The sequence below is a fragment of the Centropristis striata genome, chromosome 6 (assembly GCF_030273125.1).
Source record: "Centropristis striata isolate RG_2023a ecotype Rhode Island chromosome 6, C.striata_1.0, whole genome shotgun sequence".
In the NCBI taxonomy this organism is placed as follows: Eukaryota; Metazoa; Chordata; class Actinopteri; order Perciformes; family Serranidae; genus Centropristis; species Centropristis striata.
Window position 1 is genome coordinate 6,746,183 of NC_081522.1, and position 25,647 is coordinate 6,771,829.

General features: G+C 39.7%; 1 protein-coding gene across 1 annotated transcript in view; it reads right to left on the minus strand.

Moving 5' to 3' along the window:
• Nucleotides 1–25,647, minus strand: part of LOC131973895 (SRSF protein kinase 2-like) — an 80,009-nt gene that overhangs the window by 11,436 nt on the left and 42,926 nt on the right. Inside the window, exons 3-11 of the mRNA XM_059336021.1 lie at nt 16,428–16,579; nt 12,402–12,510; nt 10,047–10,134; nt 9,463–9,550; nt 9,229–9,335; nt 7,325–7,490; nt 4,839–4,879; nt 3,658–3,973; nt 752–1,714 (exon numbers count right to left, since the gene is read on the minus strand). Of these exons, the coding sequence (XP_059192004.1) occupies nt 752–1,714; nt 3,658–3,973; nt 4,839–4,879; nt 7,325–7,490; nt 9,229–9,335; nt 9,463–9,550; nt 10,047–10,134; nt 12,402–12,510; nt 16,428–16,579 (2,030 nt within the window). The remainder of the gene's footprint in view (nt 1–751; nt 1,715–3,657; nt 3,974–4,838; nt 4,880–7,324; nt 7,491–9,228; nt 9,336–9,462; nt 9,551–10,046; nt 10,135–12,401; nt 12,511–16,427; nt 16,580–25,647) is intronic.

Below are 25,647 nucleotides of genomic sequence, written 5' to 3' on the forward strand. Positions count from 1 at the left end.
TAGGAACATTGTTTGAAAGAGACAGATGTTTCTACCTTATGCTGTAAAAATTAAGTATGAAGAGGGGTGAGTTTATCAGCTTAATCCCACCCTGCCTGTGATGTCACCCACTCTGAATTTTGAATTTGAACTCTGAAACTGAATTTTCAATGGATGGACATCAGCTATTTCAAGCATACAGCTAGTCAGATATTATCCCTCACCAGTGGCCGTTCTAGACCAATTTTACTGTGGGGGCCAAGGAGGGGCCAGTGTTTAATCAGAGGGACACATTAAAAATCGTCAAAAATTATATTTAAGTATTCAAAACCTTTATTGTAGCTAAAAGTCTCATATTTGGAAGAACTGCATTGATTGAAACACTGAGACTTACCAACATTAACAGTTATTTTTGTGCGACAATGACATTTCTCATTTTTGTGCACAATTACTTTTTTTTTATTTTGAAAGTGCAGTACAGTGAGAATGATCTTTATATTCAGCTTTTATTGCACAATTAAACTATTATACAATGTGTACAATGTACACATTATGGGTTCCTTTTGTGTACAATGAGAAATTGTTTGGACAAAACAGCAGGGGCCAAGGGCTTCTTCACAGGGGCAGTGGCCCCTGGAGGCCCCTGTGTAGAACCACCACTGTCCCTCACATAACACCCTGGGACTCTATTATAGATTTCTTCATTGTAAATCAGTAATTCATTGTGAAAACCATCATTTTGTGTGTGCAGTGTACAGTAACCACGTCGTACCTTTGGGTGTGTCTCCCGTGCTCGAGGACGACACAGTGCGACTGCGGTCAGCGGTGGGGCTGTTGGGGGACGGGCCTGCTCCAATGTCGGCCGTTCCAACGCAAACGGGGTTCCCTGGCAGAGGATCCAGGGGCAATTCAGGGAAGTGAGGAATGGTGGTACGATGGCGGTCGCTGCCGCCGTTGGTCAACACCGGCTCGCCCAGGTCACCGTTATACATCTCATAACCGGAGCTGAGAGAGTTGTCCCTGTCCGTGTAGCTGAGCTCTGACTCCACCAGGGGGCAGAGCAGAGGCTCGGGGGTGGGCGAGGGAGGCGGAGGATTGCCCAGGTTGGGTTTCAGTCCCTCAGACCCCAACAAAACGTGACCGTTGGTTTTGGCCGAATTGGTTTTGTTGTTGTGGGGTTTGATGGGGGAGGTGGACTCCGTCAAGACCTCTGCTGTTGTGTCGTCATCGTCGTACTCCTCGTCGTCGTCGTCGTCCTCATCGTCGTCCTCCTCCTCATCCTCACCCTCCTGCTCCTTTGAATCCTCTTCTACCACTGCCTCTGTTTTGATCTCACACTTTGGTTCCTCTTTGTCATTCTCCTCTTTTTCAGTCTCTTTCTCCTCCTCCTCCTCCTCTTCCTCTTCTTCATCATCATCTTCTTCCTCCTCATCCTCCTCCTCCTCCTCCTCATCTTCCTCGTCTACCTTCTCCTTAGCCTCCTCTTCCTCATTATCATCCTCTGCCCCTTTTAATCCCTCCCCCTCCTCCTCCTCCTCCTCCTCCCCCTCCTCCGCTTCGTCCTCGTCCTCCACCTCTGCTTGTGTGGGATCTCCATCACCTTCTTCTGTGGCGGGGGTAATCGGGCCAGGTGTTTCTGCAGTAGGCGTAGGCCCATCGTCGTCTTCCACCTCCTCATCGGGGTCATCATCATTGATGTGGGCTGCGTCGGTCTGGTCCTGGGGAGGCGCCGCGCCTACCAAGGAAAGAGCAGAGGAGAGACGGTTAATAGAGGGAGTGGGTGGGAAGGAAATATAAACGCAATCAAAGACAGTGTAGGCAGTGAGTAAAAAAGCATGAAAAGAGATTGGAGCGAAGGAGGTAAAAGAGAGGAAAGGAGAATGAAAGAAACAGGAGGTGGAGGAGGGAGACGGAGAAAGACTGATTTTTTTTTTTTTTTTTTTTGTGAATCAGCCGAGCCTCCCATACACAGTGGGACTAGCGTGGGCCAAGTGGTTGGAGCCAATCCACCTCCTATTCATTCACAGACAGACTGCACAAACCTGCATACTCACACACTCACACACTCACATACTCACTCATGCTGCAGATCTTTGCTTTAGAAAAAAAAAATCACCTTTAAAGCTGTTGACAACCTGAATACAGAAAAAATAAAAAAGCAAGCTAAACTAAATATATTGCTCACTTCTCCTTCACAGTGCATTTCAATTAAATAATAAAAAAGAGAGAATTGGACACCACGCTGTTTAAATTAATGATAAATGCTGAAATGTCAAGTATGTTAAGTAAACTAAAAATAACAAACTGGTTGCAAATTAATTAAATTGATGATTAATTAATATTAATAAATTGACTGATTAATTAATTAAATAATTGAATTAAATTAATTCAAAGTACAATGCAGAGATTCCTACAAGTAACCTCAAAGAATCAAAGACAGGATTCAACCAATGTGAGCTTTTTGAAGCGGATACAGCCATGAAAATATATTTTGATTATCTTCTGTAAAGCTGTAAAAAATTTTCAGCATCATATATAGATATGTGATTTTTTTAGGCTGATACTGATTTTAAAGGGGAAAATCTATCAAGAACTGATATGGTGGCCTGTATAGTAATTTTTTGTGTACCCAAATGTGCCCAGAGAGCTACTTTCTCAAACATAAAAATGTATTAAATCATATTTAACACTGTTATACATTAGTATACATTATAAAAAACTATGTATTACATTGTCAGCCAATTCTAAAATTATAACAGAGAAAAGGAAAAATAAGTATGAATATAAAATAAATAGCTAAATAAACATAATTACTGTCCAATTTTAGTCAATTACTGACTTTAAAAAATGTATGAAAAAGAAATAGCTAAAGCCATTTCAGAATCACACCAAGCGACATTTTCTGCATTATATATCGTGTAAAAAAAGTTACATATCGGACAGCATATACACTACCGGTCAAAAGTTTTAGAACACCCCAATTTTCCCAGTTTTTTATTGAAATTCAAGCAGTTCAAGTCAAATGAACAGCTTGAAAGGGTACAAAGGTAAGTGGTGAACGGCCAGAGGTAAATAAAAAAAGGTAAGCTTAACCAAAACTGAAAGATAATGTACATTTCAGGATTATACAAGTAGGCCTTTTTCAGGGAACAAGAAATGGATCAACAACTTAACTCCATGGAGTCTTGGGCTATTTTGTCCATCTTTTAATTCTTTTCATGTCTTTGTAAGTCATTTTGTGTCTATTTTGGTCATTTTGTGTCTTTTTTTGTCATTTTGTGTCTTTATTTGGTCATTTTGTGTCTTTTTTTAGTCCTTTAGTTCAACATAAAATGTGATTTTGAATCTTTATTTAACTTTCAAAACACTATCATGCTCAATAAAGAATTCTAAATGTTGCAAATGTGCATTAATTTCAGAGTACACTGAGACATTAAACTGCATAATTTTCAATTAAATTCTGGAAAAGTTGGTGTGTTCTAAAACTTTTGACAGCTTTTGTGGTGTACACCGGTACTGATAAGCCTTTGATAGGCAAATACTGGCTGAAAATATCTGTCAACCCATATATCTGTCGGCCTCTAGTACTTATTATCTCTGTTATCAGACTTTAATAAAGTGCTCTTTCCCCTGTCAGAACCACAGCACTCAACCTGGGAAAAACTTGACAGGACTCACATGTATGATTCGTCAACCTGACGGGCCTCTCCCTCTCCCTCTCTCCTCCCTCCTCCTCCTCATCCTCTCCATCCTCCTCGTCATCGTCATCCTCGTCGCTCTCTCCCAGAGCCATGCTTGGGCCCAAGTGTGGCTTCCGGGGTGAAGGGTTCTGCTCGTGCTCCCCTTTCTCCACCCCGTCTTTGGCTCTTTCCTCCTTCTTCTCGGCCTCTCTCTCCAGGGCTTCGATCTCCAGCATCCGCCTCTCCAGCAGCTCTGCCTGCCGCTTCTGTTTCTTCTTCAGCTTCTTCTTCTTGTTCTTGGAGATCTTCCCCACCTGGGACAAAAAGCAGGATTGGAGAGGGAGAGTTATGGGGGAGGCAGGAATATACAAGGTATTCAAGGAATAAAAAGTTTTGATATTTATTTGAATTGTGGGTGATGATTTGTAAGTAATATCCACTAACATTGTATTCCCAATGTATTCTGCTAATACTATTTAGTAGATTTTTATAGAGCACATCAGTACTGTCCAATAATGTATCCCAAAATGTTGAGATCTTGACTAACAGACTAAATACTCCTCTGCTCAGCTCTCCTTTTTCAAGCATGTTGGAAATCTACAGTGGCCTTCAGGTAAAGTAAAAACGCAACCCAAAAAGACCCACTCCCTTTGTAAAAATGAAGGGCTAATTCTAAGATAATGAAAGCACAATGATTTTTAATATCAGAAGATTATACAGTAATGAAAACATAATTAGGATTTCTGTTTCTATTTCTGCCAAAAAATCCCCCTGATTCTGATTTAATGTCACAAGGAAATATTGAAATTAACTTTTCAGGGGCTTTAAGCTAAAACAAATAATTTTAAACCTGACTGAATTCAAGGAAAATGCACTGTCATGTCATAGAGCTGTACAGTATTTTTAAGTCTGAAAATTACTCTAACCCTTTTTATTGGGGATTCATTCAACAAACATATTTGCTAATGAAGAGTAGTGGAATCTTCGAAACCAGAAACTGTTAATAAGTCATTTTGAGGATTGCCTACAAATATTCCGTTGCACTCATTACCCTCCATGTGCCTCTAGCTATCACAGTAATCACACCAAACTGTGTGAAATGCTTTATGTACCTTAGTCTTGACTTTGTGTGTGGGTTAATGTTTGTGTGTGTGTGCATTCCTCTGATTTCATACTCACATCTGTTGTACTCACCGGTTTGAGCTGGGGGGCTGTGCTAACTGACAGACATAAAGCAAAAACAACAATCAGAGGCTTCAAAGTTTCACCAACATCAATCCGTCAAACAACCGCAAGTTCACAGCACGTTCACTATTCCTCTGGCCTGGAAAAGAGATAGTTAGGTTTTGTACAAGTTCCCTCTACAGACCTGATACATACACAATCTGTAGGTGAAGTGAGAGAATTGCAAAGAATTGAAGAAAAAGATCTTTCACACTCCCACAGCCTTATTCGCTTGTCCCAGATCCATAATATTAACAGATGAGAATGCAGCTCCTATATAGTACAGTCTCTCGCCTCAATCATCTCACACCAATCAAAATTCACATAATAAACCTCAAACAACCAACAGTCGAGTCACACCTAATCTGAATAAAAAATATTATTAGGTACAAGCACATTTCTAAATATTAAATATGATCAATCTTTTATACAGTACAGGCCAAAAGTTTGGACATTCAATGCGTTTCCTTTATTTTCATGACTATTTACATTGTAGATTCATCAAAACTATTAATGAACACATGTGGAATTATGTACTTAACAAAAAAGTGTGAAATAAATGAAAACATGTCTTATATTCTAGTAAGCAAAGGGTGGTTACTTTGAGGAATCTAAAATACAAGACATGTTTTCAGTTATTTCACACTTTTTTTGTTAAGTACATAATTCCATATGTGTTCATTCATAGTTTTGATGCCTTCAGTGAGAATCTACAATGTAAATAGTCATGAAAATAAAGAAAACGCATTGAATGAGAAGGTGTGTGTCCAAACTTTTGGCCTGTACTGTATATACTGTATATATATATTTATAAATTATGTCTTAAAATGCCCAACAGATGACATGGTACACAAAAAATGCATTTTATGACTGGATTTTTTTTTTTTAAATTGTCTTTTAATGAGGGTTTCCAGTTTAGCAGCAAGTACAAAAAAAAATCCCAATATAAATAGTCAAACATTTGTTGTTGACATACCTTCAGTCTTTTATGAAAAAAACAAAACAAGCAGGAAACAAGCAGAAATAAGAAATATTTTGCTGTAAAACACATCTGCACTTATGTTAATGACAGAGATACATTTTGTTTATTTTGCCTCCTTAATCACAGACAAATTCTGCCACCACGAGCCCTCCTGTTTTGACAGTTGATGGGTTTGTGCCTCACTTTAATTGTGTAGAAATGTAAGCAGTTTAATTGGTTACCCTGAGGCTCAAAGAGACTCCATTGGCTGATGCAAGCATTTGACAGCTCGTGGGGGGGTTCACCGGGAGGACAGGGTTCATGTCGAGTTTGTCAAGAGTGTTTTTTTAACAACTTGATTTTTTTCAGTGGAGGAGCTTGGTGACAGGAGATGAAAAAGGAAGAAATGTGTCTGTGTGATGGGAATGTACAAACAGCTCTTCCTTTTATCATTACTAAGCACTTCAATATAAAACATTTTTTCATTCATTTTCATTTTTCAAACCAAAAAAAAATCCTGAAGATTAATTTGCATTTACTATGAATACCAATTAAGAATGATGAGATTACATGTAATGTAAGCTTCCCTTTTTTACCTAAAATACAAATTTGTATGAATAAATAAAACACTTATCGAAAAAACTTCACTGCACGCTGGGTTTCTGTGGAGCTATGCTGCTGCCGAGGAGTATGCTATGCCAAGTATGCTAGTCCAAAAGGTTGAGTTTTTAGCAGGTCGCTCCACCGGTTGGTTGATCCACAAAAATTTCCCCACCAAAACTCTCCAATATTTTTGTCCTGGAGGCTGAAATTTGCCATTGTTATGTGTTTGTGCATTCACATACACACAGCCTCACAAACATGCGGATGCATGCACATGTGGTTGGAGCTACTGCAAATTCTTACTTGTTTTCTCTCACATTTCTTTCTAACCAAGTGAAATAAATGCTAATTTGGTAGCAATTTTTGGGGGGAAAAATCATAAAGAAATGGAATTATTAATAGTTTGATATTTTTTTAATACTTTTATTGGCTTTCTTACTGAGAGTTAGGTAAAAACATTGACCTTTCTCAAGTCTGTACACTAAATATAAAGCTATTTCTTCTACTACTTAAGCATAAAAACTGGAAACAAGGGGAATCAGCTTGTCTGTAACCCTTGTAACCGTCAACAGGAGAGCTAACTTCTCAAAATTTTGCATCATTTCCTTTAGAGTACAACAACAAAGAAAATCGAAGTCTCTTCCCCAGGGACAGATGATTTTATGCCTTGAGTTTGTTTTTTAAAACAGTATATGTATCATACTGTGAAAATATGTAATTAGAAAGACATCACACCAAAAAGTGATATAAGTGACGTCATAACTTTTTTTCTTGTGATGTATGTGTGCTTTGTACCAGGATGTATTCAAATGAGTTACGATCCGGCTCATTCTTTTGCTTTTTTGCCTTTCTATAGTGTGAGTGTGTGTTTGTCTACCTGCTGATCCAGACGGTGGGGGAGCGCCAGCTTTCTGCCATTCAGTGGCCTCCATGGCCATACGCCTAACAAAGGCATCATCTACACACATCAGGATGTTCTCCGGCTTGATGTCCGTGTGGATGATTTTACATTTAGTGTGGAGGTAGTCCAGACCCTGCAGAACCTACAAACACAATCAGATAAACAGATAGAGATTTTATTACTGAAAATCATGCTCATACTTATTGTTTAGGCATTTATTCACTCTAAAAAAGTGCAGACAAGGCCACTCTCCCTGTTCAGCTCTCCTTCTGTATCTCTCTCTCTTTCATTCCTTCTCTTTTGCTCGGAGCCAAATTAGCCATTCTTCTAATGCTTGTCATTCTCCGAGGGCAGTGAGGAGAGGCTGTTGATGTTTTTGTTTCACTGTTTCTCTCATTTGTTTCTGTCCAGAGGCTTTGAGATTGAAGCGGGGAACGGTCTCATTTAATTTCTACTCATCTTCAGCTGGGCTTCAGAGAGGCGGGGGGGCTGGCAGCAGCTGAAACGGCTCAACAACTTCACATGCTCATCAGGTGGCTGAGGGGAAAACGCCTGAATGCCTCTGCGTCTTAGGAAAGCAGTGGTATCGAAGTGTGAAGCGCACAATAGCATGCACTGTATTATAAGGCCTAAGTATTGGGTGTGAATTTCTGTCTCTTGCCCTTTATAGTGGTATATTATATTTCTTCATCCACAGCCTGTGGAGCTGTTACTTTTTCTCAGAGGAATAAAAGTATTACAATACACATTCATGTTTCCATCCAGCCATCCATTTCCTTCAACCATTCACATCCGGAGCTGGGTCGCGGGGGCAGCAGGCTAAGCAAAGTATTCCAGATGTCCCTCTCCTCAGCCACAGAGTCCAGCTCCTCCTGGGGGACCCCGAGGTGTTCTCAGGCCAGGCGAGAAATATAATCCCTACAGCGTGTCCTTGGTCTTCCCCGGGGCCTCTTACCAGGTGGAAGTGCCCGGAACACCTCTAACAGGAGGCGCCTGGAGACATCCTTACCAGATGCCCAAACCATCTCTGCTGACTCCTTTCAACGAGAAGAAGCAGCGGCTTTACGCCATGCTCCCTACAGATGTTTAAGCTCCCTCCCTACCTCTAGCCTGAGCCCAGCCCCCCAACGGAGGAAACTCATTTCAGCCGCTTGTATCCACTATCTCATTCTTTCGGTCAGTACCCAAAGCTCATGAACACAGGTGAGGGTTGGAACGTAGATGGACCGGTAAATCCTTCTTTACCACAATGGTCAGGTACAATGCCTGCACCACTGCTGACGCTGCACCAAACGGTCTGTCCATCTCATGCTCCGGTCTACCCTCAAGACCCTGAGAACTCCTTCTCTTGGGGCACTAACTCAATCCCCAACCAGAGGCGGCAGCCCACTGTTATCCAGCAGAGGACCATGGCCTCAGACTTGGGGGTGCTGACTCTCACCCCAACTGCTTCACACTCAGCAAACCGCCCCAGTGCATGCTGGAGGTCCCAGTCTGATGATGCCAACAGAACCACATCATCTGCAAAAAGTAGAGATGCAGTTCTGAGGTCACCAAACCGAAACCCTTCCTCCCCTTGGCTGCGCCTTGAGGTCCTGTCCATAAAAACTGCGAACAGAATCGGAGACAAGGGACAGCCCTGGTGGAGGCCAACACCCACCGGGAACGGCTTTGACGTTGTGCCGAGTATACGGACACAGCTCTCACTTTGTTTATACAGGGACCGTTGCTCGTAGCAACGAATATTGCCAACCATGAAGGTACAGCGTGCTTGCTTTTTTGGATATTTTTCAACAGAAGTCCTACGAAAAAGATCAACTCGACCACTTTGTGATCTAAAAATAGATTTGGTTTGTGTGTGCGCGTGTGTGTGTCCTTACCTGTTTGATAATGCTCTTGACACATGGCAGCGGCAGGCCTTGGTAGTTGGATTTAATAATCCACTTCAGCAGGTGGTGCCCTAGCACCTCAAACACCATACACACATCTGGGATGGAGAGTCAAGGACTCACATTATCATATCTCTGTCACTCACACTCACACTCACACTCACACTCACACACACACACACACACACACACACACGCACACACACACACTTCTGATAGGGATACGTATGCCGTTGACTCCAGAGATCTTGAAGTCATCTATCAGCTGAACCACCATGTCCTTGTTGGGGTCGCCGGGGTCGCTCTCTCTCACCTGGAGGACAAAGAGATGAAGCAAATATGGCTGGACGAAAGAAGATAAGATGAAGTAGGATAAAGGCAAGATAAAAAAAATTGCCAAAAAATAATATTGAAGGGAAAAGGGCAGGAAAACAGGGAACTACAAGAAAGCAAGATAAAAGAACGATGAAAGAGGGAATTTGATCATTTTATGATAAAGGTAGAAAAAAAGAGAGGAAAAGAGAGCAGGAAATGAAGAAGACGAGGGACGTGGGAGATAAAGATGCTGAAAAATTGATTGTGAGATGACTGTCCTCTGCACACACCATGCAAGTGTACCTTGCCAGGTGTTACCAGTGTATCTTTAGTGTGCCTTGTTAACAGAGAAACCGAGTGAGGGGGATGCAAGGTCTGAAGAGGGGATGTGAGGAGGCATGGAAGAGAGAAAGACAAAACAAAAGACAGAACAAAGGAAGAAGAAAAGAATGAGATTCCCAAACACTTAAATGTCAAACTAATCAGATTCTCACACATCGCAGCAGCTTGATCTCATCCAGGGCCGTCTCTGTGTAATGCTGGGCGCTCTTCACCACTTTCATCGCCACAAAGTTCTTCACTCTGTAATGACACACACAGTTACATGCAATTATTTTCCTACTAATGGGATGTTCAGGCCGGTTAAAGCTGATTGCTGTGTCTGTATCGTTATTCATGCCTGATATTATAAAATGCCCCTCATCAAGCCTTTATTACACATTTGTTCAGCTATTGTTCGCACTCTACCCACACTGCCATTGGAAATGCAAATGTAGCGATGTGGCATTTCAAAACATAGGAATAACATTAACACTAATGGTAGAACTCTTCTCCAGCACATTATGCTTTATTCACCATACTAGCTGAGGTTGCTTAACAACAAAAAAATCCATTTTATCCATTTCTTTGCACTATACTGCACTGTTAACTCTTGTTTTATTATGTCTATTTATTGTCTATGTACAAAACACTTTCTGCTGCTACACTTCTGTGCAATGTAAGTATTCTATGTTTATAGTTTTATATTTTCATATTTATACTTCATCTATCTTTTTTGTTGAAATGTTTTTGCACTCTATTTAACACATCAACTTTTTCGGGTAGCACAGAGAGCTGAAGGAGTTGGGCATACAACAATATTGCTTTTTGGTGAAGTATTATTTATTAGTCTCATTCATTCATTATCCTTAAGCGCTTATCCACACTCGCGTTTTGGGGCGGCTGGAGCCGATCTGCAGGGCAAACACACAGAGACAGACACTCATTCCCTCATTCACATCTACGGGCAATTTAGAGTCACCAATTTTGGACTGTGGGAGGAAGCCAGAAGCTGGGGAGAACCCACGCTGACACGGGGAGAACATGCAATCTTGAGGGAAAAGCCACCTAATCTCAAGAAAAAGTATCTTGATCTCAAGAAAAAGTATCTTAATTTTGAGAAAAAATATCTTAATTTTGAGAAAAAATATCTTAATTTTGAGAAAAAAGTAACCTTATAGAGGAAAAAGTAACTTAATCTTGAGGAAAAACGTAACCTAATCTCTAGTGTGTCCAACCGGCGACCCTCTTGCTATGAGGCAAGAGTGCTAACCACTATATCACCATGCAGCCCATCCATTTATCTCATATTTTTTAATACAATGCAACAAATCATGTATTCTTCAAGTATATGATAAGAAATGCAAATTTATAGATTATATATATTTATAGAATTAGATATCAGGGGTTGCTGCGTAGGATTGTTTCTGACTCGTGTGATGTGAACATCTATTAACAACTCTAGAGCGTTGTAAAGTCCAAAAGTTAAAATGTATTCAGAAAAGATAGATATAATAAGATCAAAGGCTCCAAAATTCACAACAGAATTTTTGTAGAATCAAAAATTCTACTCAAGTCCATATTTGTTGGCGTTTAGCCTTTTGAAAATGACATTTTCACTGCGGTCATAAACATACTCTCTCTCTTGCTGCACACCAAAAGATGCCCACACCTGTTTTAATTGGAATATTCATGAAAGAAAGTTGATTTAATACAAAAATATCCACTGAATCACTATACTATAAGACCGCAGGACTTCAAAGCTTTAACACTGCAAAACTCAATAGAAGCTTCATATGTTAGAAAGAATGTCATTCAGTGCAGCTCTACTGGCTAGTCACTAACAGTGTGTGCCTGCTATTTGGTGCTGAACAGGTAGTGTACAGTGACACCTGCCTGCTGTGGCTGAAAACCATGCTATGGGAGGGTGAGATTGAACCAAAACAGTGAAGTTGTAAATTATGCATGTTAAAAGTCTTAATATTAACACTCTGAATATAACCTTCATCATGACTGACTGTACAGACAGTGTGTGTAATGTAACCCAACTCCTTCCCTTCAGCTTATGACCACCATTAGTGTAATTAACACCAGTGACATGAGTAAATGAGTATGTGTGTGTGTGTGTGTGTGTGTGTGTGAGAGAGTCAGGGAAAGGTGACACTGGGTTGATAGCACTGTCATCCATCCACCCTTGTTGCCACATGAACACAGAAACAACAGTATAGTGCAAATGAATGGCTTTAGTGCCGGCGTTGGTGTTGGTTGCAACCGTCGTTTTGGGAAATGTGCGTGCTCGTGTCAACAGGTGCATGTTTGGTGTGTGTGGTTTATGTGATATGTGTGTGTGTGTGTGTGTGAGAGAGCAAGGTGAAGTGAAGGACTGCAAGAGGAGCCTTTGTGTGCATGTGAGTGTGTCGAGGGTGTTTTCTAGGTCATGACGTGTTTGTGGTGAGTGTGTGTTTGCATCTTGTGAGTCTACTCTACTGTATTGTGATCTGTGTGTGTGTGTGTGTGTGTGTGTGACTCACTGTATGTCCCAGCACAGCCATACGGTGGAGAAGTGGCCCCACCCCAACTTCCTGATCACATGGTACCTCCCGTTGAACAAATCCCCGATCTTCACCGGATGGTACCCTCCTGAGAGGGATAAAGAGAGAGATGTGAAGGTTACGGGCGACTGTTGGTGATAACCAGGCAATGACATGAAATCCATTAGTGAGGAAGAAGTGGAGGCAGAGCAGCAGAGAAGAGGGAGGTCACACAGACAGAAAATGAGGCAAGAGACAAGTGTTGTGGATTAATATAAACAAAGAAGTGGGAGGAAAGTACAGTTTGAATAAGTCCGTTTTATTTCTGTAGCCTAATATTACGAATCTCAAATTTGCCTCAGGGGGTCTTACAATCTGTACAGTAGACTGTCTGCCTTTTTTTCGACCATCATTTCAGATAAAGACCCCATCCACCCCCCAAAGAAACACTTAGAAAATAGAAGAAACCTTAAGAAAAGCAACTGAGGAGGGATGTCACATATACTGAATAGACCAACAAAATAATAATAATAATCCACATGACAAAATGATATGAATGTGCATAAATATGAAAAAGATTGATCCAGGACAATGTCAAGCAGCTTCCAGGTGGAATGTACAAAAAAAACGTCCTTAAATTTGTAAATGCTCCATTTTGTAAACATCAGTGCTGAAATTACTAATTGAACAAAGGGAAAAACATCAGCCTATTGATTAATCAGAGTACTAGTGAAAACTCTGGGTCAATATTTGCTGGTAATATTTACTCCAGCTTTCAAAACGTGAAGATCTGTGGCTTTTATAATACACAGTCGCCCATTAAGTTGGAATAATTTTGTTGTCAGACACAATCCTCTGATAATTGTGTCTTCATTTTCATTGTGATATGTTTGGAAGAGATTGATGAATTAATTTTTTAGAAGATATACACTTTATCTGTCTGTCAATATTAAATCCCATTGTCACAATCATCTCATGGAAAGAGGTAAAAAAAATATTTTATCCCAACTTAATGGGCTGTGTGGTAAACTGAAAACTGAATATTTTCTGGCTTTGGATTGAAGATGTGTGTGAAGCACCTGATTTATGGAATGTGTAGCATCTTTGCAGCAGAATACATATCTGAAGAATATCTACTATAATAGCTGCTTTAAGAGTCTGCACAGACATGGATGTAAACTGTAACTTGACTGGTTAGCAGCGGCACACAACCACAAAGCTGTAGTTCTAGTTTTTCAGACATTTAATAGGCAAAACAATGAATCCATAATGAAAATACTCAGTCCAGTCCTAGCGAACATTGTGCATTATTTAGAACTGAGCAAATATGAATTGTCTAGATGTAAATAATACAGCATGACACATCTGTACCCCACAGGAATTAAAGCTGTGTACTGTACACTGTGTGCTCGACATGCCGCTTTTTTGTACATGTTGAGCTTTTGTCCTGTGTCAGAAAAGATGAATAATGTTTATATTGATAATATGGAGGCTCTACAGTGTAGCTTTTTGTAATCCATTACACTTCCATTCTAAGTCAACCTAAATTCAGCAAATTAAACATTTTTAAAAGCACATTGAGTATGTTCAAAGATGACAACAGCTGCTCTTTTTTATAATATGAGTGCATACAAAAACCGACAAAACAGAAAAGTAAAATTATTATTATTATTTTTTTTATATAAAACAAATCAGAAATTTGGACATCACTTAAGTAATTTCAACTTTATGACATAAACTCCAAAGAGTTTCCTTTCAGAAGAGACCAGGATCATGGTGTTATTTAAAGGGGTTGAAGAACAATAACTGTAATTTTTAGGCTTCTCTATAAAAGGAGCATTGTTGTCGAAAATCTTTAAAGAAAAACAACTGACGACCAGGTCGATTCGAATAGCAGCCTTGTGCGGGATTTATTTAGCAAGTATCAAAAAACAGATTCAGATGCCAAAGGTGTCAGACGAATCCAAAAGTCAGAACAACACTGAGAGACAACACCTAGTTTCTCTCTTTTTACTTTGCAGGTTGGCGTGTCATTGTTTCTGTGTAACTAAGGTTCAACGTCTTTTAATTTCCTTTTATGAAAAACACTTGATATAAGAGCACACTTGGGATTTCCCAAATCCGAGCTGTTCATGTCTCAATCAAGCAGAAGTTTCCTGTAAAGAGACTGTGACTGTTGGTCAGATTTCTGTGTAATACATCTTCAAATTGATTCTACGACAGCATTTGTTAAGAGGTTAAACAAAAATGATTCAGTAATTTTCTGTAATGTTTCAACCTGCAGCTGAATATGCTTACCTCAATGAGACATCAAAATCGTCTTTGTTGTTGCTACAATGACACCACCAGCTGGCAGACAGAGACGTCTAGCCTGCCAGGGTTACATTTGTTGTAGGTGTATTTCCTTCAACACTAACTTGGTGAATTGTGTAATTTTAGGTAGAATAACACAGACACACAAGAAGGGTGGGCAGGCCAAAATATGTACAACAAATACTACTACTAATGCTTCTACTACAGCTCATGATAATAAGAATAATTTCCCATGTATGCACTTCTCCGAAGAGCGACTTTATCAGAAAGCCAGTAAAAAGAAGCTACAAAACACAACAAGAAGTTGTATTATATCTTACATTTAGCAGGCAGCTTTAGTTACATTTTAGGTTGATATTTAACAGAAAAACATAATAATTTTAAAAGAATTGTACTTTAAAAATGTTTTTAAATTGAACTTCATAACAGTATTTTAAGTAGTTAAAATGAGCCCAATCTTTCCAAAAATTAAAATGCTGCTTCATAAATGTATTAATACAAATAATCCAATAATATATTTGGAATATATATATAACAATCTGAGTGAGTCCTATCTGCAAAACAAGTACTTTTGATACTTTAAGTACTTTTTGCTGATACTTTTGTACTTAATGCTAGGGGTGTGCCATATCGTATCGTTCACAATAATATCGGTATATTTTTTTTATGGTTAAAAAAAATGCATATCATGATATTGGCAACGTTCTTACTTCTTGATGTAGTGGTTAAAGTTGTTTTAATCACAAAAAGCTACTTACTACCTGTCGCTAAACACATGCAGCTTTTCAAAATAAGAGCACATTGTGTTAACAGAATCCACCACAGAATTTACAAGAAGACTGTAAAAACATAAAGAACCTTTATTCTCCTTTACAAAATTTCATTAAAATATGCCCCGGGAACCCCTAAATGGTTATTTTTATTATTTGCTCATACTCAAGAGTCAAGAGTAAAAAAATGTGTATTTGGCAACTCTTGAGATTTTCCTTTAAACTACATTTTAGATTTTTAATTATTTATACAGACTAAAACATTTTCAATATCTTTTTAAGTATTTCCTAATATCGCCAAGAATATCGTTATCGCAAAAATAGCAATATTATATCACTGCAATATCGTGATATTCTTTTAGGGCCATATCGCCCACCCCTACTTAATACTTATTCCTACACTGTAGAAAACAACTTCCCAAACGTGTATATATATATATATATATATATATATATATATATATATATATATACACTGTATTATAGCATAATATTAAAAGCCATCATGGTATATTTAGAATGATAACAGAAAATTAAACTTAGGAGCACTGCACCCCTACAGATACCAACTGATGAGTGAAGTGTAATGTTTGGCTGTGTTTGCAGAAAGAGTGCAGTGTTTTAAAACACAGCAGTGTGATGAAAATGAATCTCTTAGCAGACAGCACAGCCTTTGGCATCCTGAGCTGCTGCAGGAAACTGCTGCTCCTTTCTGGCAAAAACCAAACAACCTTGAAAACGCTGGTGTCAAAACTAGCGAGCGTTTCACACTGATGGCTGCAACGGCGCTGCTGCAAATCCCATCAGGACAGAGGGGGAAATGAGAAAGAGAATTACAGACATAAGCAGAGAGAGGAGATGGTGCTGAGCGCCGTACGACAGATGTCGAGAATGCAAGTAATGGGCTGGGAACGGTTGACTCCAGAATGTGTGTCGTGCTGACCTTTGCAGTAGTCTGCGGGGTCCTCCTGCTCCTCATCGTCGGAGCCCAGGATCTCCTCCTCCGGCTCCGGGGGCCCTGCCGGCTCAGGGGGAGGCGGAGGGGGCGGCGGGGGAGGAGGGGCAGTCACCGGGGCTTTCTGCTGGGTCTCAGGCCTGGAAACACAACAGAGAGGTGGAAGTTAAGTAACCTATCAGGTAACTTTTGTACAGGAAACCCAACTCACAGCTTGATTCTGTGACTCACAGCAAGTGCAACTGTAGACTAAGTGCAGATGAGTAATATCTAAATAATAACTTGTTGCTGACTGACATCGTTCAAAAATGATTCATCCAGTACAGAGTTCATGAAAGCGTTTACATTTGCAGCTCTAAACACATTGTGTCACACAGGTCTTTTCTGCAGGAAGTGACGTTTTAAAAGCTTGTGTTGGGAATAAATGAAATAAGAACTACAGTTTGTATGATCATCTATCAGAACAAATAAAGAATGGAGCTGACAACTACAGAAACTCATATTTAATAAACAGAAAGCTTTGTCTTCAGCTATTGCTGTGGTCCAAGGGTTACTTTGAATTTAGTTAACGTTTCATATGATTCTCTTTTTATCCTGGAATCTGTGTGTATTACCAGTCTCTCTATATTTCTGTTTGGGCTAAATTCATGTTGTTGTTTTTTTATTTGTTTGTTCGTCTGTTTTCGCCGTGTGGCTTTGTACTGGTGTATCGTTGTTTTCATTTTTGTTGTTGTGGTTGTCCTTTATATTATTCTTTGTATGTTATTTGTGTGTACATTATGTCTAATTTGTAAATATGTTTCTGAGTCTTTGTTGTCTAGAATTGTGTTTTAGTGTCTTGTTTTCATATTGTGGCTCCTAATAAGTCATCCACTGTTCTTTTTTGTTTATTCATTAATAAAAAATATATTTAAAAAAAAAAAAACAGAAAGCCCAACAAGAAGAAGGACAAGAAAACACAAGGAATGTTTTTTTGATTGCAGTACTATAAAATCAACAGAATTCAACAAAATATAATACTGCCTTGCGGTTTATGTCTCTGCTTAAATTGCAGTTCACATCCATGTCTGTACAGACTCTTAAAATATATGCAGTATATAAAGAGTTTGGAGGAGTTTGTTCAAGTGTATAAGTGTATGTGTGTGCTTCACACACATCTTCAACCCAGCAGCAGAGAAAATCTGCACAATCTGAGATTAGCGTCACCATTGCAGTATCTGACCAAATGTAAGAGCAATCAGAAAAGTGTTTTTCCAGAGCATATAAAAAGTCACCACTTCATCATTTATTCTGTGGGACATCTGTGTATGATTTTGTCAAAATAAGCATATTTATTTTTGAGTTATGGCAAAAACATGTATTGTGAGGTCACGGAGACCTTGACCTTTGATCATCAAATTTGAAGTTCATCCTTGAGTCCAAGTCGACTTTTGTGCCAAATTTAGATATCTTAATATGAAGTATTTATTATTCATGGGACTAACTAGCCTGGGTATACCCAGACTGCCTTGCGCGCTCGAATTTAATTTCGAACTGCGGCAGAGTCTGGAATCCAGGAAGGATTCTTAGCCCTGTTTTAGGGATCCAATCACAGAGCGGGGAGGGACGGCAAGACGATGACGCGTACTACTCGTCACTTGGAAGCTTGTAGTTTTCCGGATCCAACATGGCTGCTGCAGACGCGAAACTCTCTTTAACTGTAGATGGTGTTTTAAATAGTTTAGAGCGAAAGTTGAAAGGCGAAAGGTCTCTCGGCGGCTCCGCTGAGATCACCGGCATTATGGTAGCGGGGCTAATAGCGTCGCTAGCGGCTATTAGCGTCGCTAGCGGCTAATAGCTAATAGCCGCTAGCGGCTAATAGCTAATAGCCGCTAGCGGCTAATAGCCCCGCTACCGCGGACAGCGGAGCCGCCGAGAGGCCCGCAGCAGCTTGTTTATTGCCCATAAAATCAGTGGATGTGTGTGGCTGAAGGACATGAGGGAGAATAAAGCGTGAAAATAAATAATCTTGCAGAAAGCGAGAACTGGAGGAGCAAAGCAGCAGCAACACTCTCTCACAGACACACACACAACAAACATCCATTTCTGTTGCTCTACTACGTCATCTGGTATAACTGATCTGATTGGCTAAGAGCTACCTACAGACGCTTTTGATAAAAAATTCTAAGTGTCCAATAAACGGCTCCGGATCGTAAACCACACCTCCTCTACGGAAAAATACATTGCTCGTTGCCAGACTAGCCCTCATTTGAGAATAGTCTGGTGTTAGCCAGGCTAGGGATTAACTGGATTGACCATGAACGATAACACTGAATTATCCCCCACTCCAAAAAATAACTGCAGTTAGTTGATGGGCTGATATTGTTTGAAGCTCACAGACAGTCAGGTTGAACTGATCAACACCCACCCAACACCTCAGACATGAATCACCACAAAAATGGATAGCATCCAAAAACGAACAGGAAAAAAAAATTCTGAATCCTGGAAAATGTGTATTATGTAGCAGGTATTCTTAAAATATAAGACCTGATTAATGACATCAACAGATCAATGAGACTTGATCAGACACAGTTAGCCTTTCAGGGTTCAAGTTCCACTTCTTTTAGCTTGTCTAAAATGGAACTGAACCCATGAGAGTGAAACATAAAATAGGCTGCAGAGCACAGGCTGCCTCTGTCTCCAGGCCTCGCTCCTTTTTGAGCGTTTATCCAGGGCGACTTACAATGATTGATCAGGCAGGGGGTTCAGCGTGTTGCTTCAGGACGCTGCCACGGCACACGTGGCTATTTGTGGAGATTTTTGGGAACGTGCCTGTAACGTTTCTGTTCTGGGCCGACCATGCCAAACATGCCACTGTGCTTTTTGTGTCAGGACACTGTGAACTATGGTGCTTTTCGGATTTGTTATTTTAATACTGCCTGGCAGTCTTACCAAATTTCATGCTCTATTTTGGTGTTATTAGCCCACTGTTCATTACTGTTCATGGTTTTTTAGAGCTTTGGTTCCTGAAGAGCAGGGGAGGGCCTTCAAGCTTAATCTAAGGCATCAGAAAGAAACAATTATACCATGCAAATTGTATTTATTTTTTCAAAAATTCTTCTATTCCTTACTTTTTGTTCCTGCCAACTGCTGGATTACTTTACCTCTTACGGCTTCTAAAAACAATTCAAATAAAAACAGGGAAAAAACCCTTTGGATGACCTTATCCTTGACAAATGCAAGCTGTGGACATTCATTTTAAAGGGGCCTGAGCTGGGAACTCCTGTGTTAGAGTACTAAACACTAAACCCTACTACTGTTGATTTCCTGCAAGGTCTGGGTAACACAGTACCAGGTAGTATTGAAACTTTGTACCCATATCTAGAAAAAAACAACAAACCATTTGAATGGTTTTGCATGCAGCCGATCACTGCAAGCTTTGATTTAATGCACATTGACTTTGACAGTTGGCAGTGGCATATTACACAACTATGTTCTTCCATTCACATGGTGGGTATTGATGAATGCAGTACTCTATTAGAATCTGTATTACTTTAAGGGTACTGGAACAAACAATACCCTGGCCTTGTTGTGAAATAAGTAGTAAGTAGTATATCGGTTGACATGTATTATTGGCCGATAATGGCCAATCAAAAGCTTATCCGTATATGTACACTACCGGTCAAAAGTTTTAGAACACCCCAATTTTTCAATTTTTTATTGAAATTCAAGCAGTTCAAGTCAAATGAACAGCTTGAAAGAGTACAAAGGTAAGTGGTGAACTGCCAGAGGTAAATAAAGAAAGGTAAGGTTAACCAAAACTGAAAGATAATGTAGGCTACATTTCAGAATTATGCAAGTAGGCCTTTTTTCAGGGAACAAGAAATGGGTTAACAACTTAACTCTATGGAGTCTTGGGCTATTTTGTCCATTTTTGAATTCTTTTCATGTCTTTGTAAGTCATTTTGTGTCTTTTTTTTTGGTCATTTTGTGTCTTTTTTTAGTCCTTTAGTTCAACATAAAATGTGATTTTGAATCTTTTTTTATTTTCAAAACACTATCATGCTCAATAAAGAATTTTTAAATGTTGCAAATGTACATTCATTTCAGAGTAGACTGAGAATTAAACTGCATCATTTTCAATTAAATTCTGGAAAAGTTGTATATGCTGTCTGATATGTGCCATTATAAAAACTCTTCTTTTTTTTTTTTAAATAGCTTAACATTTTTGAGGTATTTCCAAAAAAATATGACAGTTCTATCACACTTGATAGCACGTGGATTATATTTTTAAAGAATTAGAAAATGTGAATGCCAGTTATCAGGGCGTAATATTAATCATTTGTTGATTAATATGAAACAATATAAATTCTAACAATGACCTTCCCTTCAGTGCTGTTAAAAAAATTTGCTGAAACTGAATATTTGATCTTAGAAATAGTGACCTTGAAACCAAAAGTCCAGAATCATAGAGAATCGTGACGCCCCTATCCAGCCCTAGTACCTGCACTTCTTTGGACTGTAGATTCAGCAAATGTGTCTAGAATAGAGTCACTTGTGCATTTCATTTTGTTTCTGTCAGATGAGCTCTCCTCCTGTCACAATAACATGAACTTCTGTTAAAACAGCCTGCGATGTGCTTCGGGAGTGAGAATACAGCTCTCACATTCATCAGCACTGGGGAAACAGGGCTGGCATTTCCAATCAATCTAACATCTCCTCATCATGACTCAATCAAATCTTCACCTTAAGAAAACTCGCTTGTTTCAACGACGTCTCTGTGAGACTTGAATAAGACAACCGAGCCTAAGAGAGAGAGAAAGAGCCGGACAAACACTTTCTATTCACGGTACCAGCAACATGATCAAATGCTAAATTAAGGCAGCAGGCAAAAAAATATATACAAACACACAAAGCCAGCGCTTGTGAGCTGTTATAAAATTGCGGTCACAGGCTCAGACACATGATGGAGCCTCTTGGTGCGTTGCCATGGCAACTGCAGAGCGAGGAGGGGGGAGTTGGGAGTGTGTGTGTGTTGTGGGGTGGGGTGGGGGGGTTCCAGGACGCAAAGTGTTAACGTGGTGGCAAGGCCAACACACACACACACACACACACACACACACACACACACAACAGCAATGGTTCTTCTAATGCAGCAGCGAAGGACAGCAGATAACTTGGCATTGAGATTTCATTGCTGTTTTACCACACACACACACACACACACACACACACACACACACACACACACACACACAAACACACACACACACACACACACACACACACACACACAAGCAGGAGAGGGCTGTGTCCTTGCAGGAGGATGCTGCTTCTTTACCAAAGCAGTCACGTAGGGTGTCATACATCACGTCTATAAGCTCAGCGCTTTTATAAGGCTCATCTTGCCATTGGCTGTATGAACACTTAGCCTCCCATAACTTTCTGGAGCTGAGCCGAGCAGCAAAAACATTAAGATAGCATAGACGCCACAGCCTCAAAAGACAGACAAGGCAAGGAGGAAGGACGGTGGCAGAATAAGGATGAATCGAGTGGGAGAAGAGACAGAAAAGCAGAAAGAAAGAGGTGGAGGTGAAGAGAAAGAAGGAAGAGGAAGACTCAGAAGAGTCAGAGAGGTGGGCAGGGAAAACATATAGGAAGTCTGATACAGAGAGAAGCTTAATCAGACGAAACCCAAGAGACAGACAGAAAAATATGCAGGCAGGGACAGAGAGACAGGTAAGAGGCATACAAACAGACAGTATACAGAGAGAGAGAGAGAGAGAGAGAGAGAGAGAGAGAGAGAGACAGTCAGATGAATACAAGCAGAGACAAAGAAAAACAGAGGTGAAAAGGCAGAAAGAGAGTAGTGTAGGCTGACAAGCAGAGAGACCAGTCAGAACAAAACAGAGACACAAGCAGAGAAAAACAGAGGCAGCAGACAGAAACAGAGAAAGACAGAGAATAGAGAGTAAGACAGGAGGGACAAGAAATAACAGCATGGAGAAAAACATATAAAACAAAGCAAAATTTGCCTCATATGTGGGCGTGTGTTGTTTTTTTAAAACACAGATCGATTCACGCTGAAACATACTGTACATCGCTCCACCTTAAATTACAGAGAAACACAGGTGGAGGTGGAGAAAGCTTTGGTGCTGAGCAAGTGGAAAACACAGGAGGCAGACAACAAGCTTGTCTTTGAACAGCAAAACACAACAGAGAACTAAGGTCATTACCTTCAAACATACAGTGTGAGGTTTATGTAATGAGAGATGGTGGTGTGGTGGTTTTCCCTGATTATATTTGAATAAAAGGTGAGAGTTTACATTATTTTATTAAAGATGCCAGTCGCCGCACTCACTGACATAGATACTGTATTATACACTAGATTAGATGCTGTATTAATTCATTCGTTCATCCGTTCACTCCGGCACTATGCTCTGCCAATCTGCCCCCCCCCAGAGGCTGGCTGCCAAAGTCTACAGACATCCAGCTGGACCAGTCTGTGCTGCTGAACTTTACAGAGAGCTTCACAGGTGCATATGTAGCACTGTATTTAGTGATTTGAACATTTTCTTTAGGTTTCAGATCAAGTTTTTATTCATAATCTAGATGCTATTTGAAACAAAACAATCAGTGAATCTATAATGTGCCTCTGAGCTTCAACAGTATGCATGGCTTCATGGTAACCACACTCCTTCCACTGGTTAAAGGTTAAATAAATCAATTTCCTTCACTCATTAGCACTAATTTGCACACTCGCAGCGTCAATTTACTCCTAACCTCACAGATGCACAGTAGCTACTGTATATTTAGCCTTCATTATTTTTATTTAAAAAAAATTAAAAATCTGCTAATTTTATTACTGGTTTACAAAGTTATTTTGTGACTATGGGTGATGCACAGCAATGTAGTTGGCTGTTCACATATGAAACATATACATTTGCCAAAAAGTCAAAGAAAGCATTGAGAGATCCTGAAATTTCTTTCTTCAGCTTCTGCTTGATTCATTTCTGACATGACTTTACTTCTGGCTCAAATTTGGGTATAAGTTTTAGGTATTGAGTTTGTTATTTGCCAAATAAATAACAATAACTATTTAGTTTTAAACAAGCTTTTCAAAGATTTCTTAAATATTTGACAGGTGGGCTAATTCATTGGTTAAGCACTGTACATATGTAAATAGAATGTTGCAATTTATTGTTTTATATATCTTATTACCAGAAGATACTGCTATTTATTCAACTTAAAGAGTGTCTGGAACAAATGTTTGGCAGGGGGTGGAAATAAAAACAAACGAACGTGCTAACTAAAGTGTTGAGGCACGAGTGAATCAGAAAGGTGACAAACAGTCTGAACAAAAGATCAGAGATGACCCATAAAACGTCTAAAAGTCTTGCTGCCACCAAAAAATAAAATATCTGTACTGCAAATAGTAAATTTTAAAATCTTCCTGAATCAGAATTTTAAGTAGTTAAAATAGCTCTTATTTCTGCGAAACCAACAGGCACAAGCTACACAATACTGAGCAAAGTCTTTGCATTTTGGAGTCCTTTTATTTTTGTGCATGTGAGAGCCACAGCACCATGAAGGTTTTACGACCATGACTCCAACAGATAATCACAGTCATTTTCCTCATTGCAGGCATACCACTCACTAGTTTTAGCCACTGGTAGGACAAAGTGAACCCAGCAGTGGCAGAGGGTGTGTATAATGGAAGAGATCAGGGTGGCATAAACACTGTAATGGTTCAGCTTGACAAGTGTGTGTTTGTGTGATCGGCTTTCCTCGGGGCAAGAAAATATGAACCATCAGGAATGTCCTGTGTTGACAGTAAGCATTTTTCCTTCCATGTAAGAGTGTGCATGTTTGTGTTGCAGAGGCATTATCCACTCTTGCACTAATGCATTTTTAAAATAGGACATTAAATGCACATTTTAATGGCCATTTAAGTGATTATTTTCATGCCCAAACATTGGTAAAACACTATTTTAAACTCAAAGTGCTGTTCCAGCACAGGTCGAGACAGGAGGCTGTCAGTCTTGTACTGTGAAAGTAAATGACAGCAGAATGTGCCGTACATCCTTCAACATCTTGTTATGTGTGTGGACATGCCCAGGCTGCTTCTTACACCCTAACCCAAGCGTAAGTGTTTGGACAGATTTGAACACACGGACACACACACACACAGGAACACACACACACACACACACACACACACACTGCCCCTTTTCAGAGTCAGCCTTTCCGCTCTCACACCCCACAAAGGCATCTGTAGCCCCAGTGGTAAATTTTCAACAGCCGGTCACTGTTTTTCAGGATGCTTTATCTGAAAATTAGCACCCATCCATCTGAGATACAATGACTCATATACAGTATGATGTGATGGAAGACAATGTCCATCATCCACACCTCGAAAAGCAATTCTGTCGTCTGCAGAAGCTCATCATGACAGCCGTGGAAATGCTACGTTGTGCCAAGGGACATGGGGAACATTGAAAAACAAAATGAATTCATTTGACAAAATCCACAGGGAGGAGATGGAAAAGCGATATGCCGCTGATGACTGGATTCTTCACCAATCAATTGTACTGGTAGGAGAGCATTTTTTCCTACCAGTACATTCCTCATCGTACCGCACTGTGAAATCGTGTCTGAACAGCTTTAATTTGCTGACTTGACAGGGCAGTGCTGAAAATATCAACAGTGTAGAAGTGGTAAAACAACTTCTAGATTTACCCTTAAACAAGCATTAATTTTGATATAAATACAGATCTGTGCCAACAATTACCAGAAACCACTGTCATCAGGTCAATAGAATTAAAGTTTCAGACTTAGAGTTCAAGTTCTGATGTTGATCTTTGGTTTACAGCCAATATTAGCTTATTACAGACATATTCAGACATAAGTTGATTTTTACTGTAAAATGTTTCACTTTGTATATATCTTGGCCCTAACAATGTAATAACAAAAATCTGATGATCCATATCAGGATTGTTGGTTTATGCTATGTGTTTATGTCACAAAATAATTACTATTGGCCAATATATTGGGAGATTTTTGTAACTCTTAACTATTGATATCAGTATCTGCATCAAGAATCCAGTATTGGTCCAACATACCAACATACACTACCGGTCAAAAGTTTTAGAACACCCCAATTTTTCCAGTTTTTTATTGAAAGTCAAGCAGTTCACGTCAAATGAACAGCTTGAAAGGGTACAAAGGT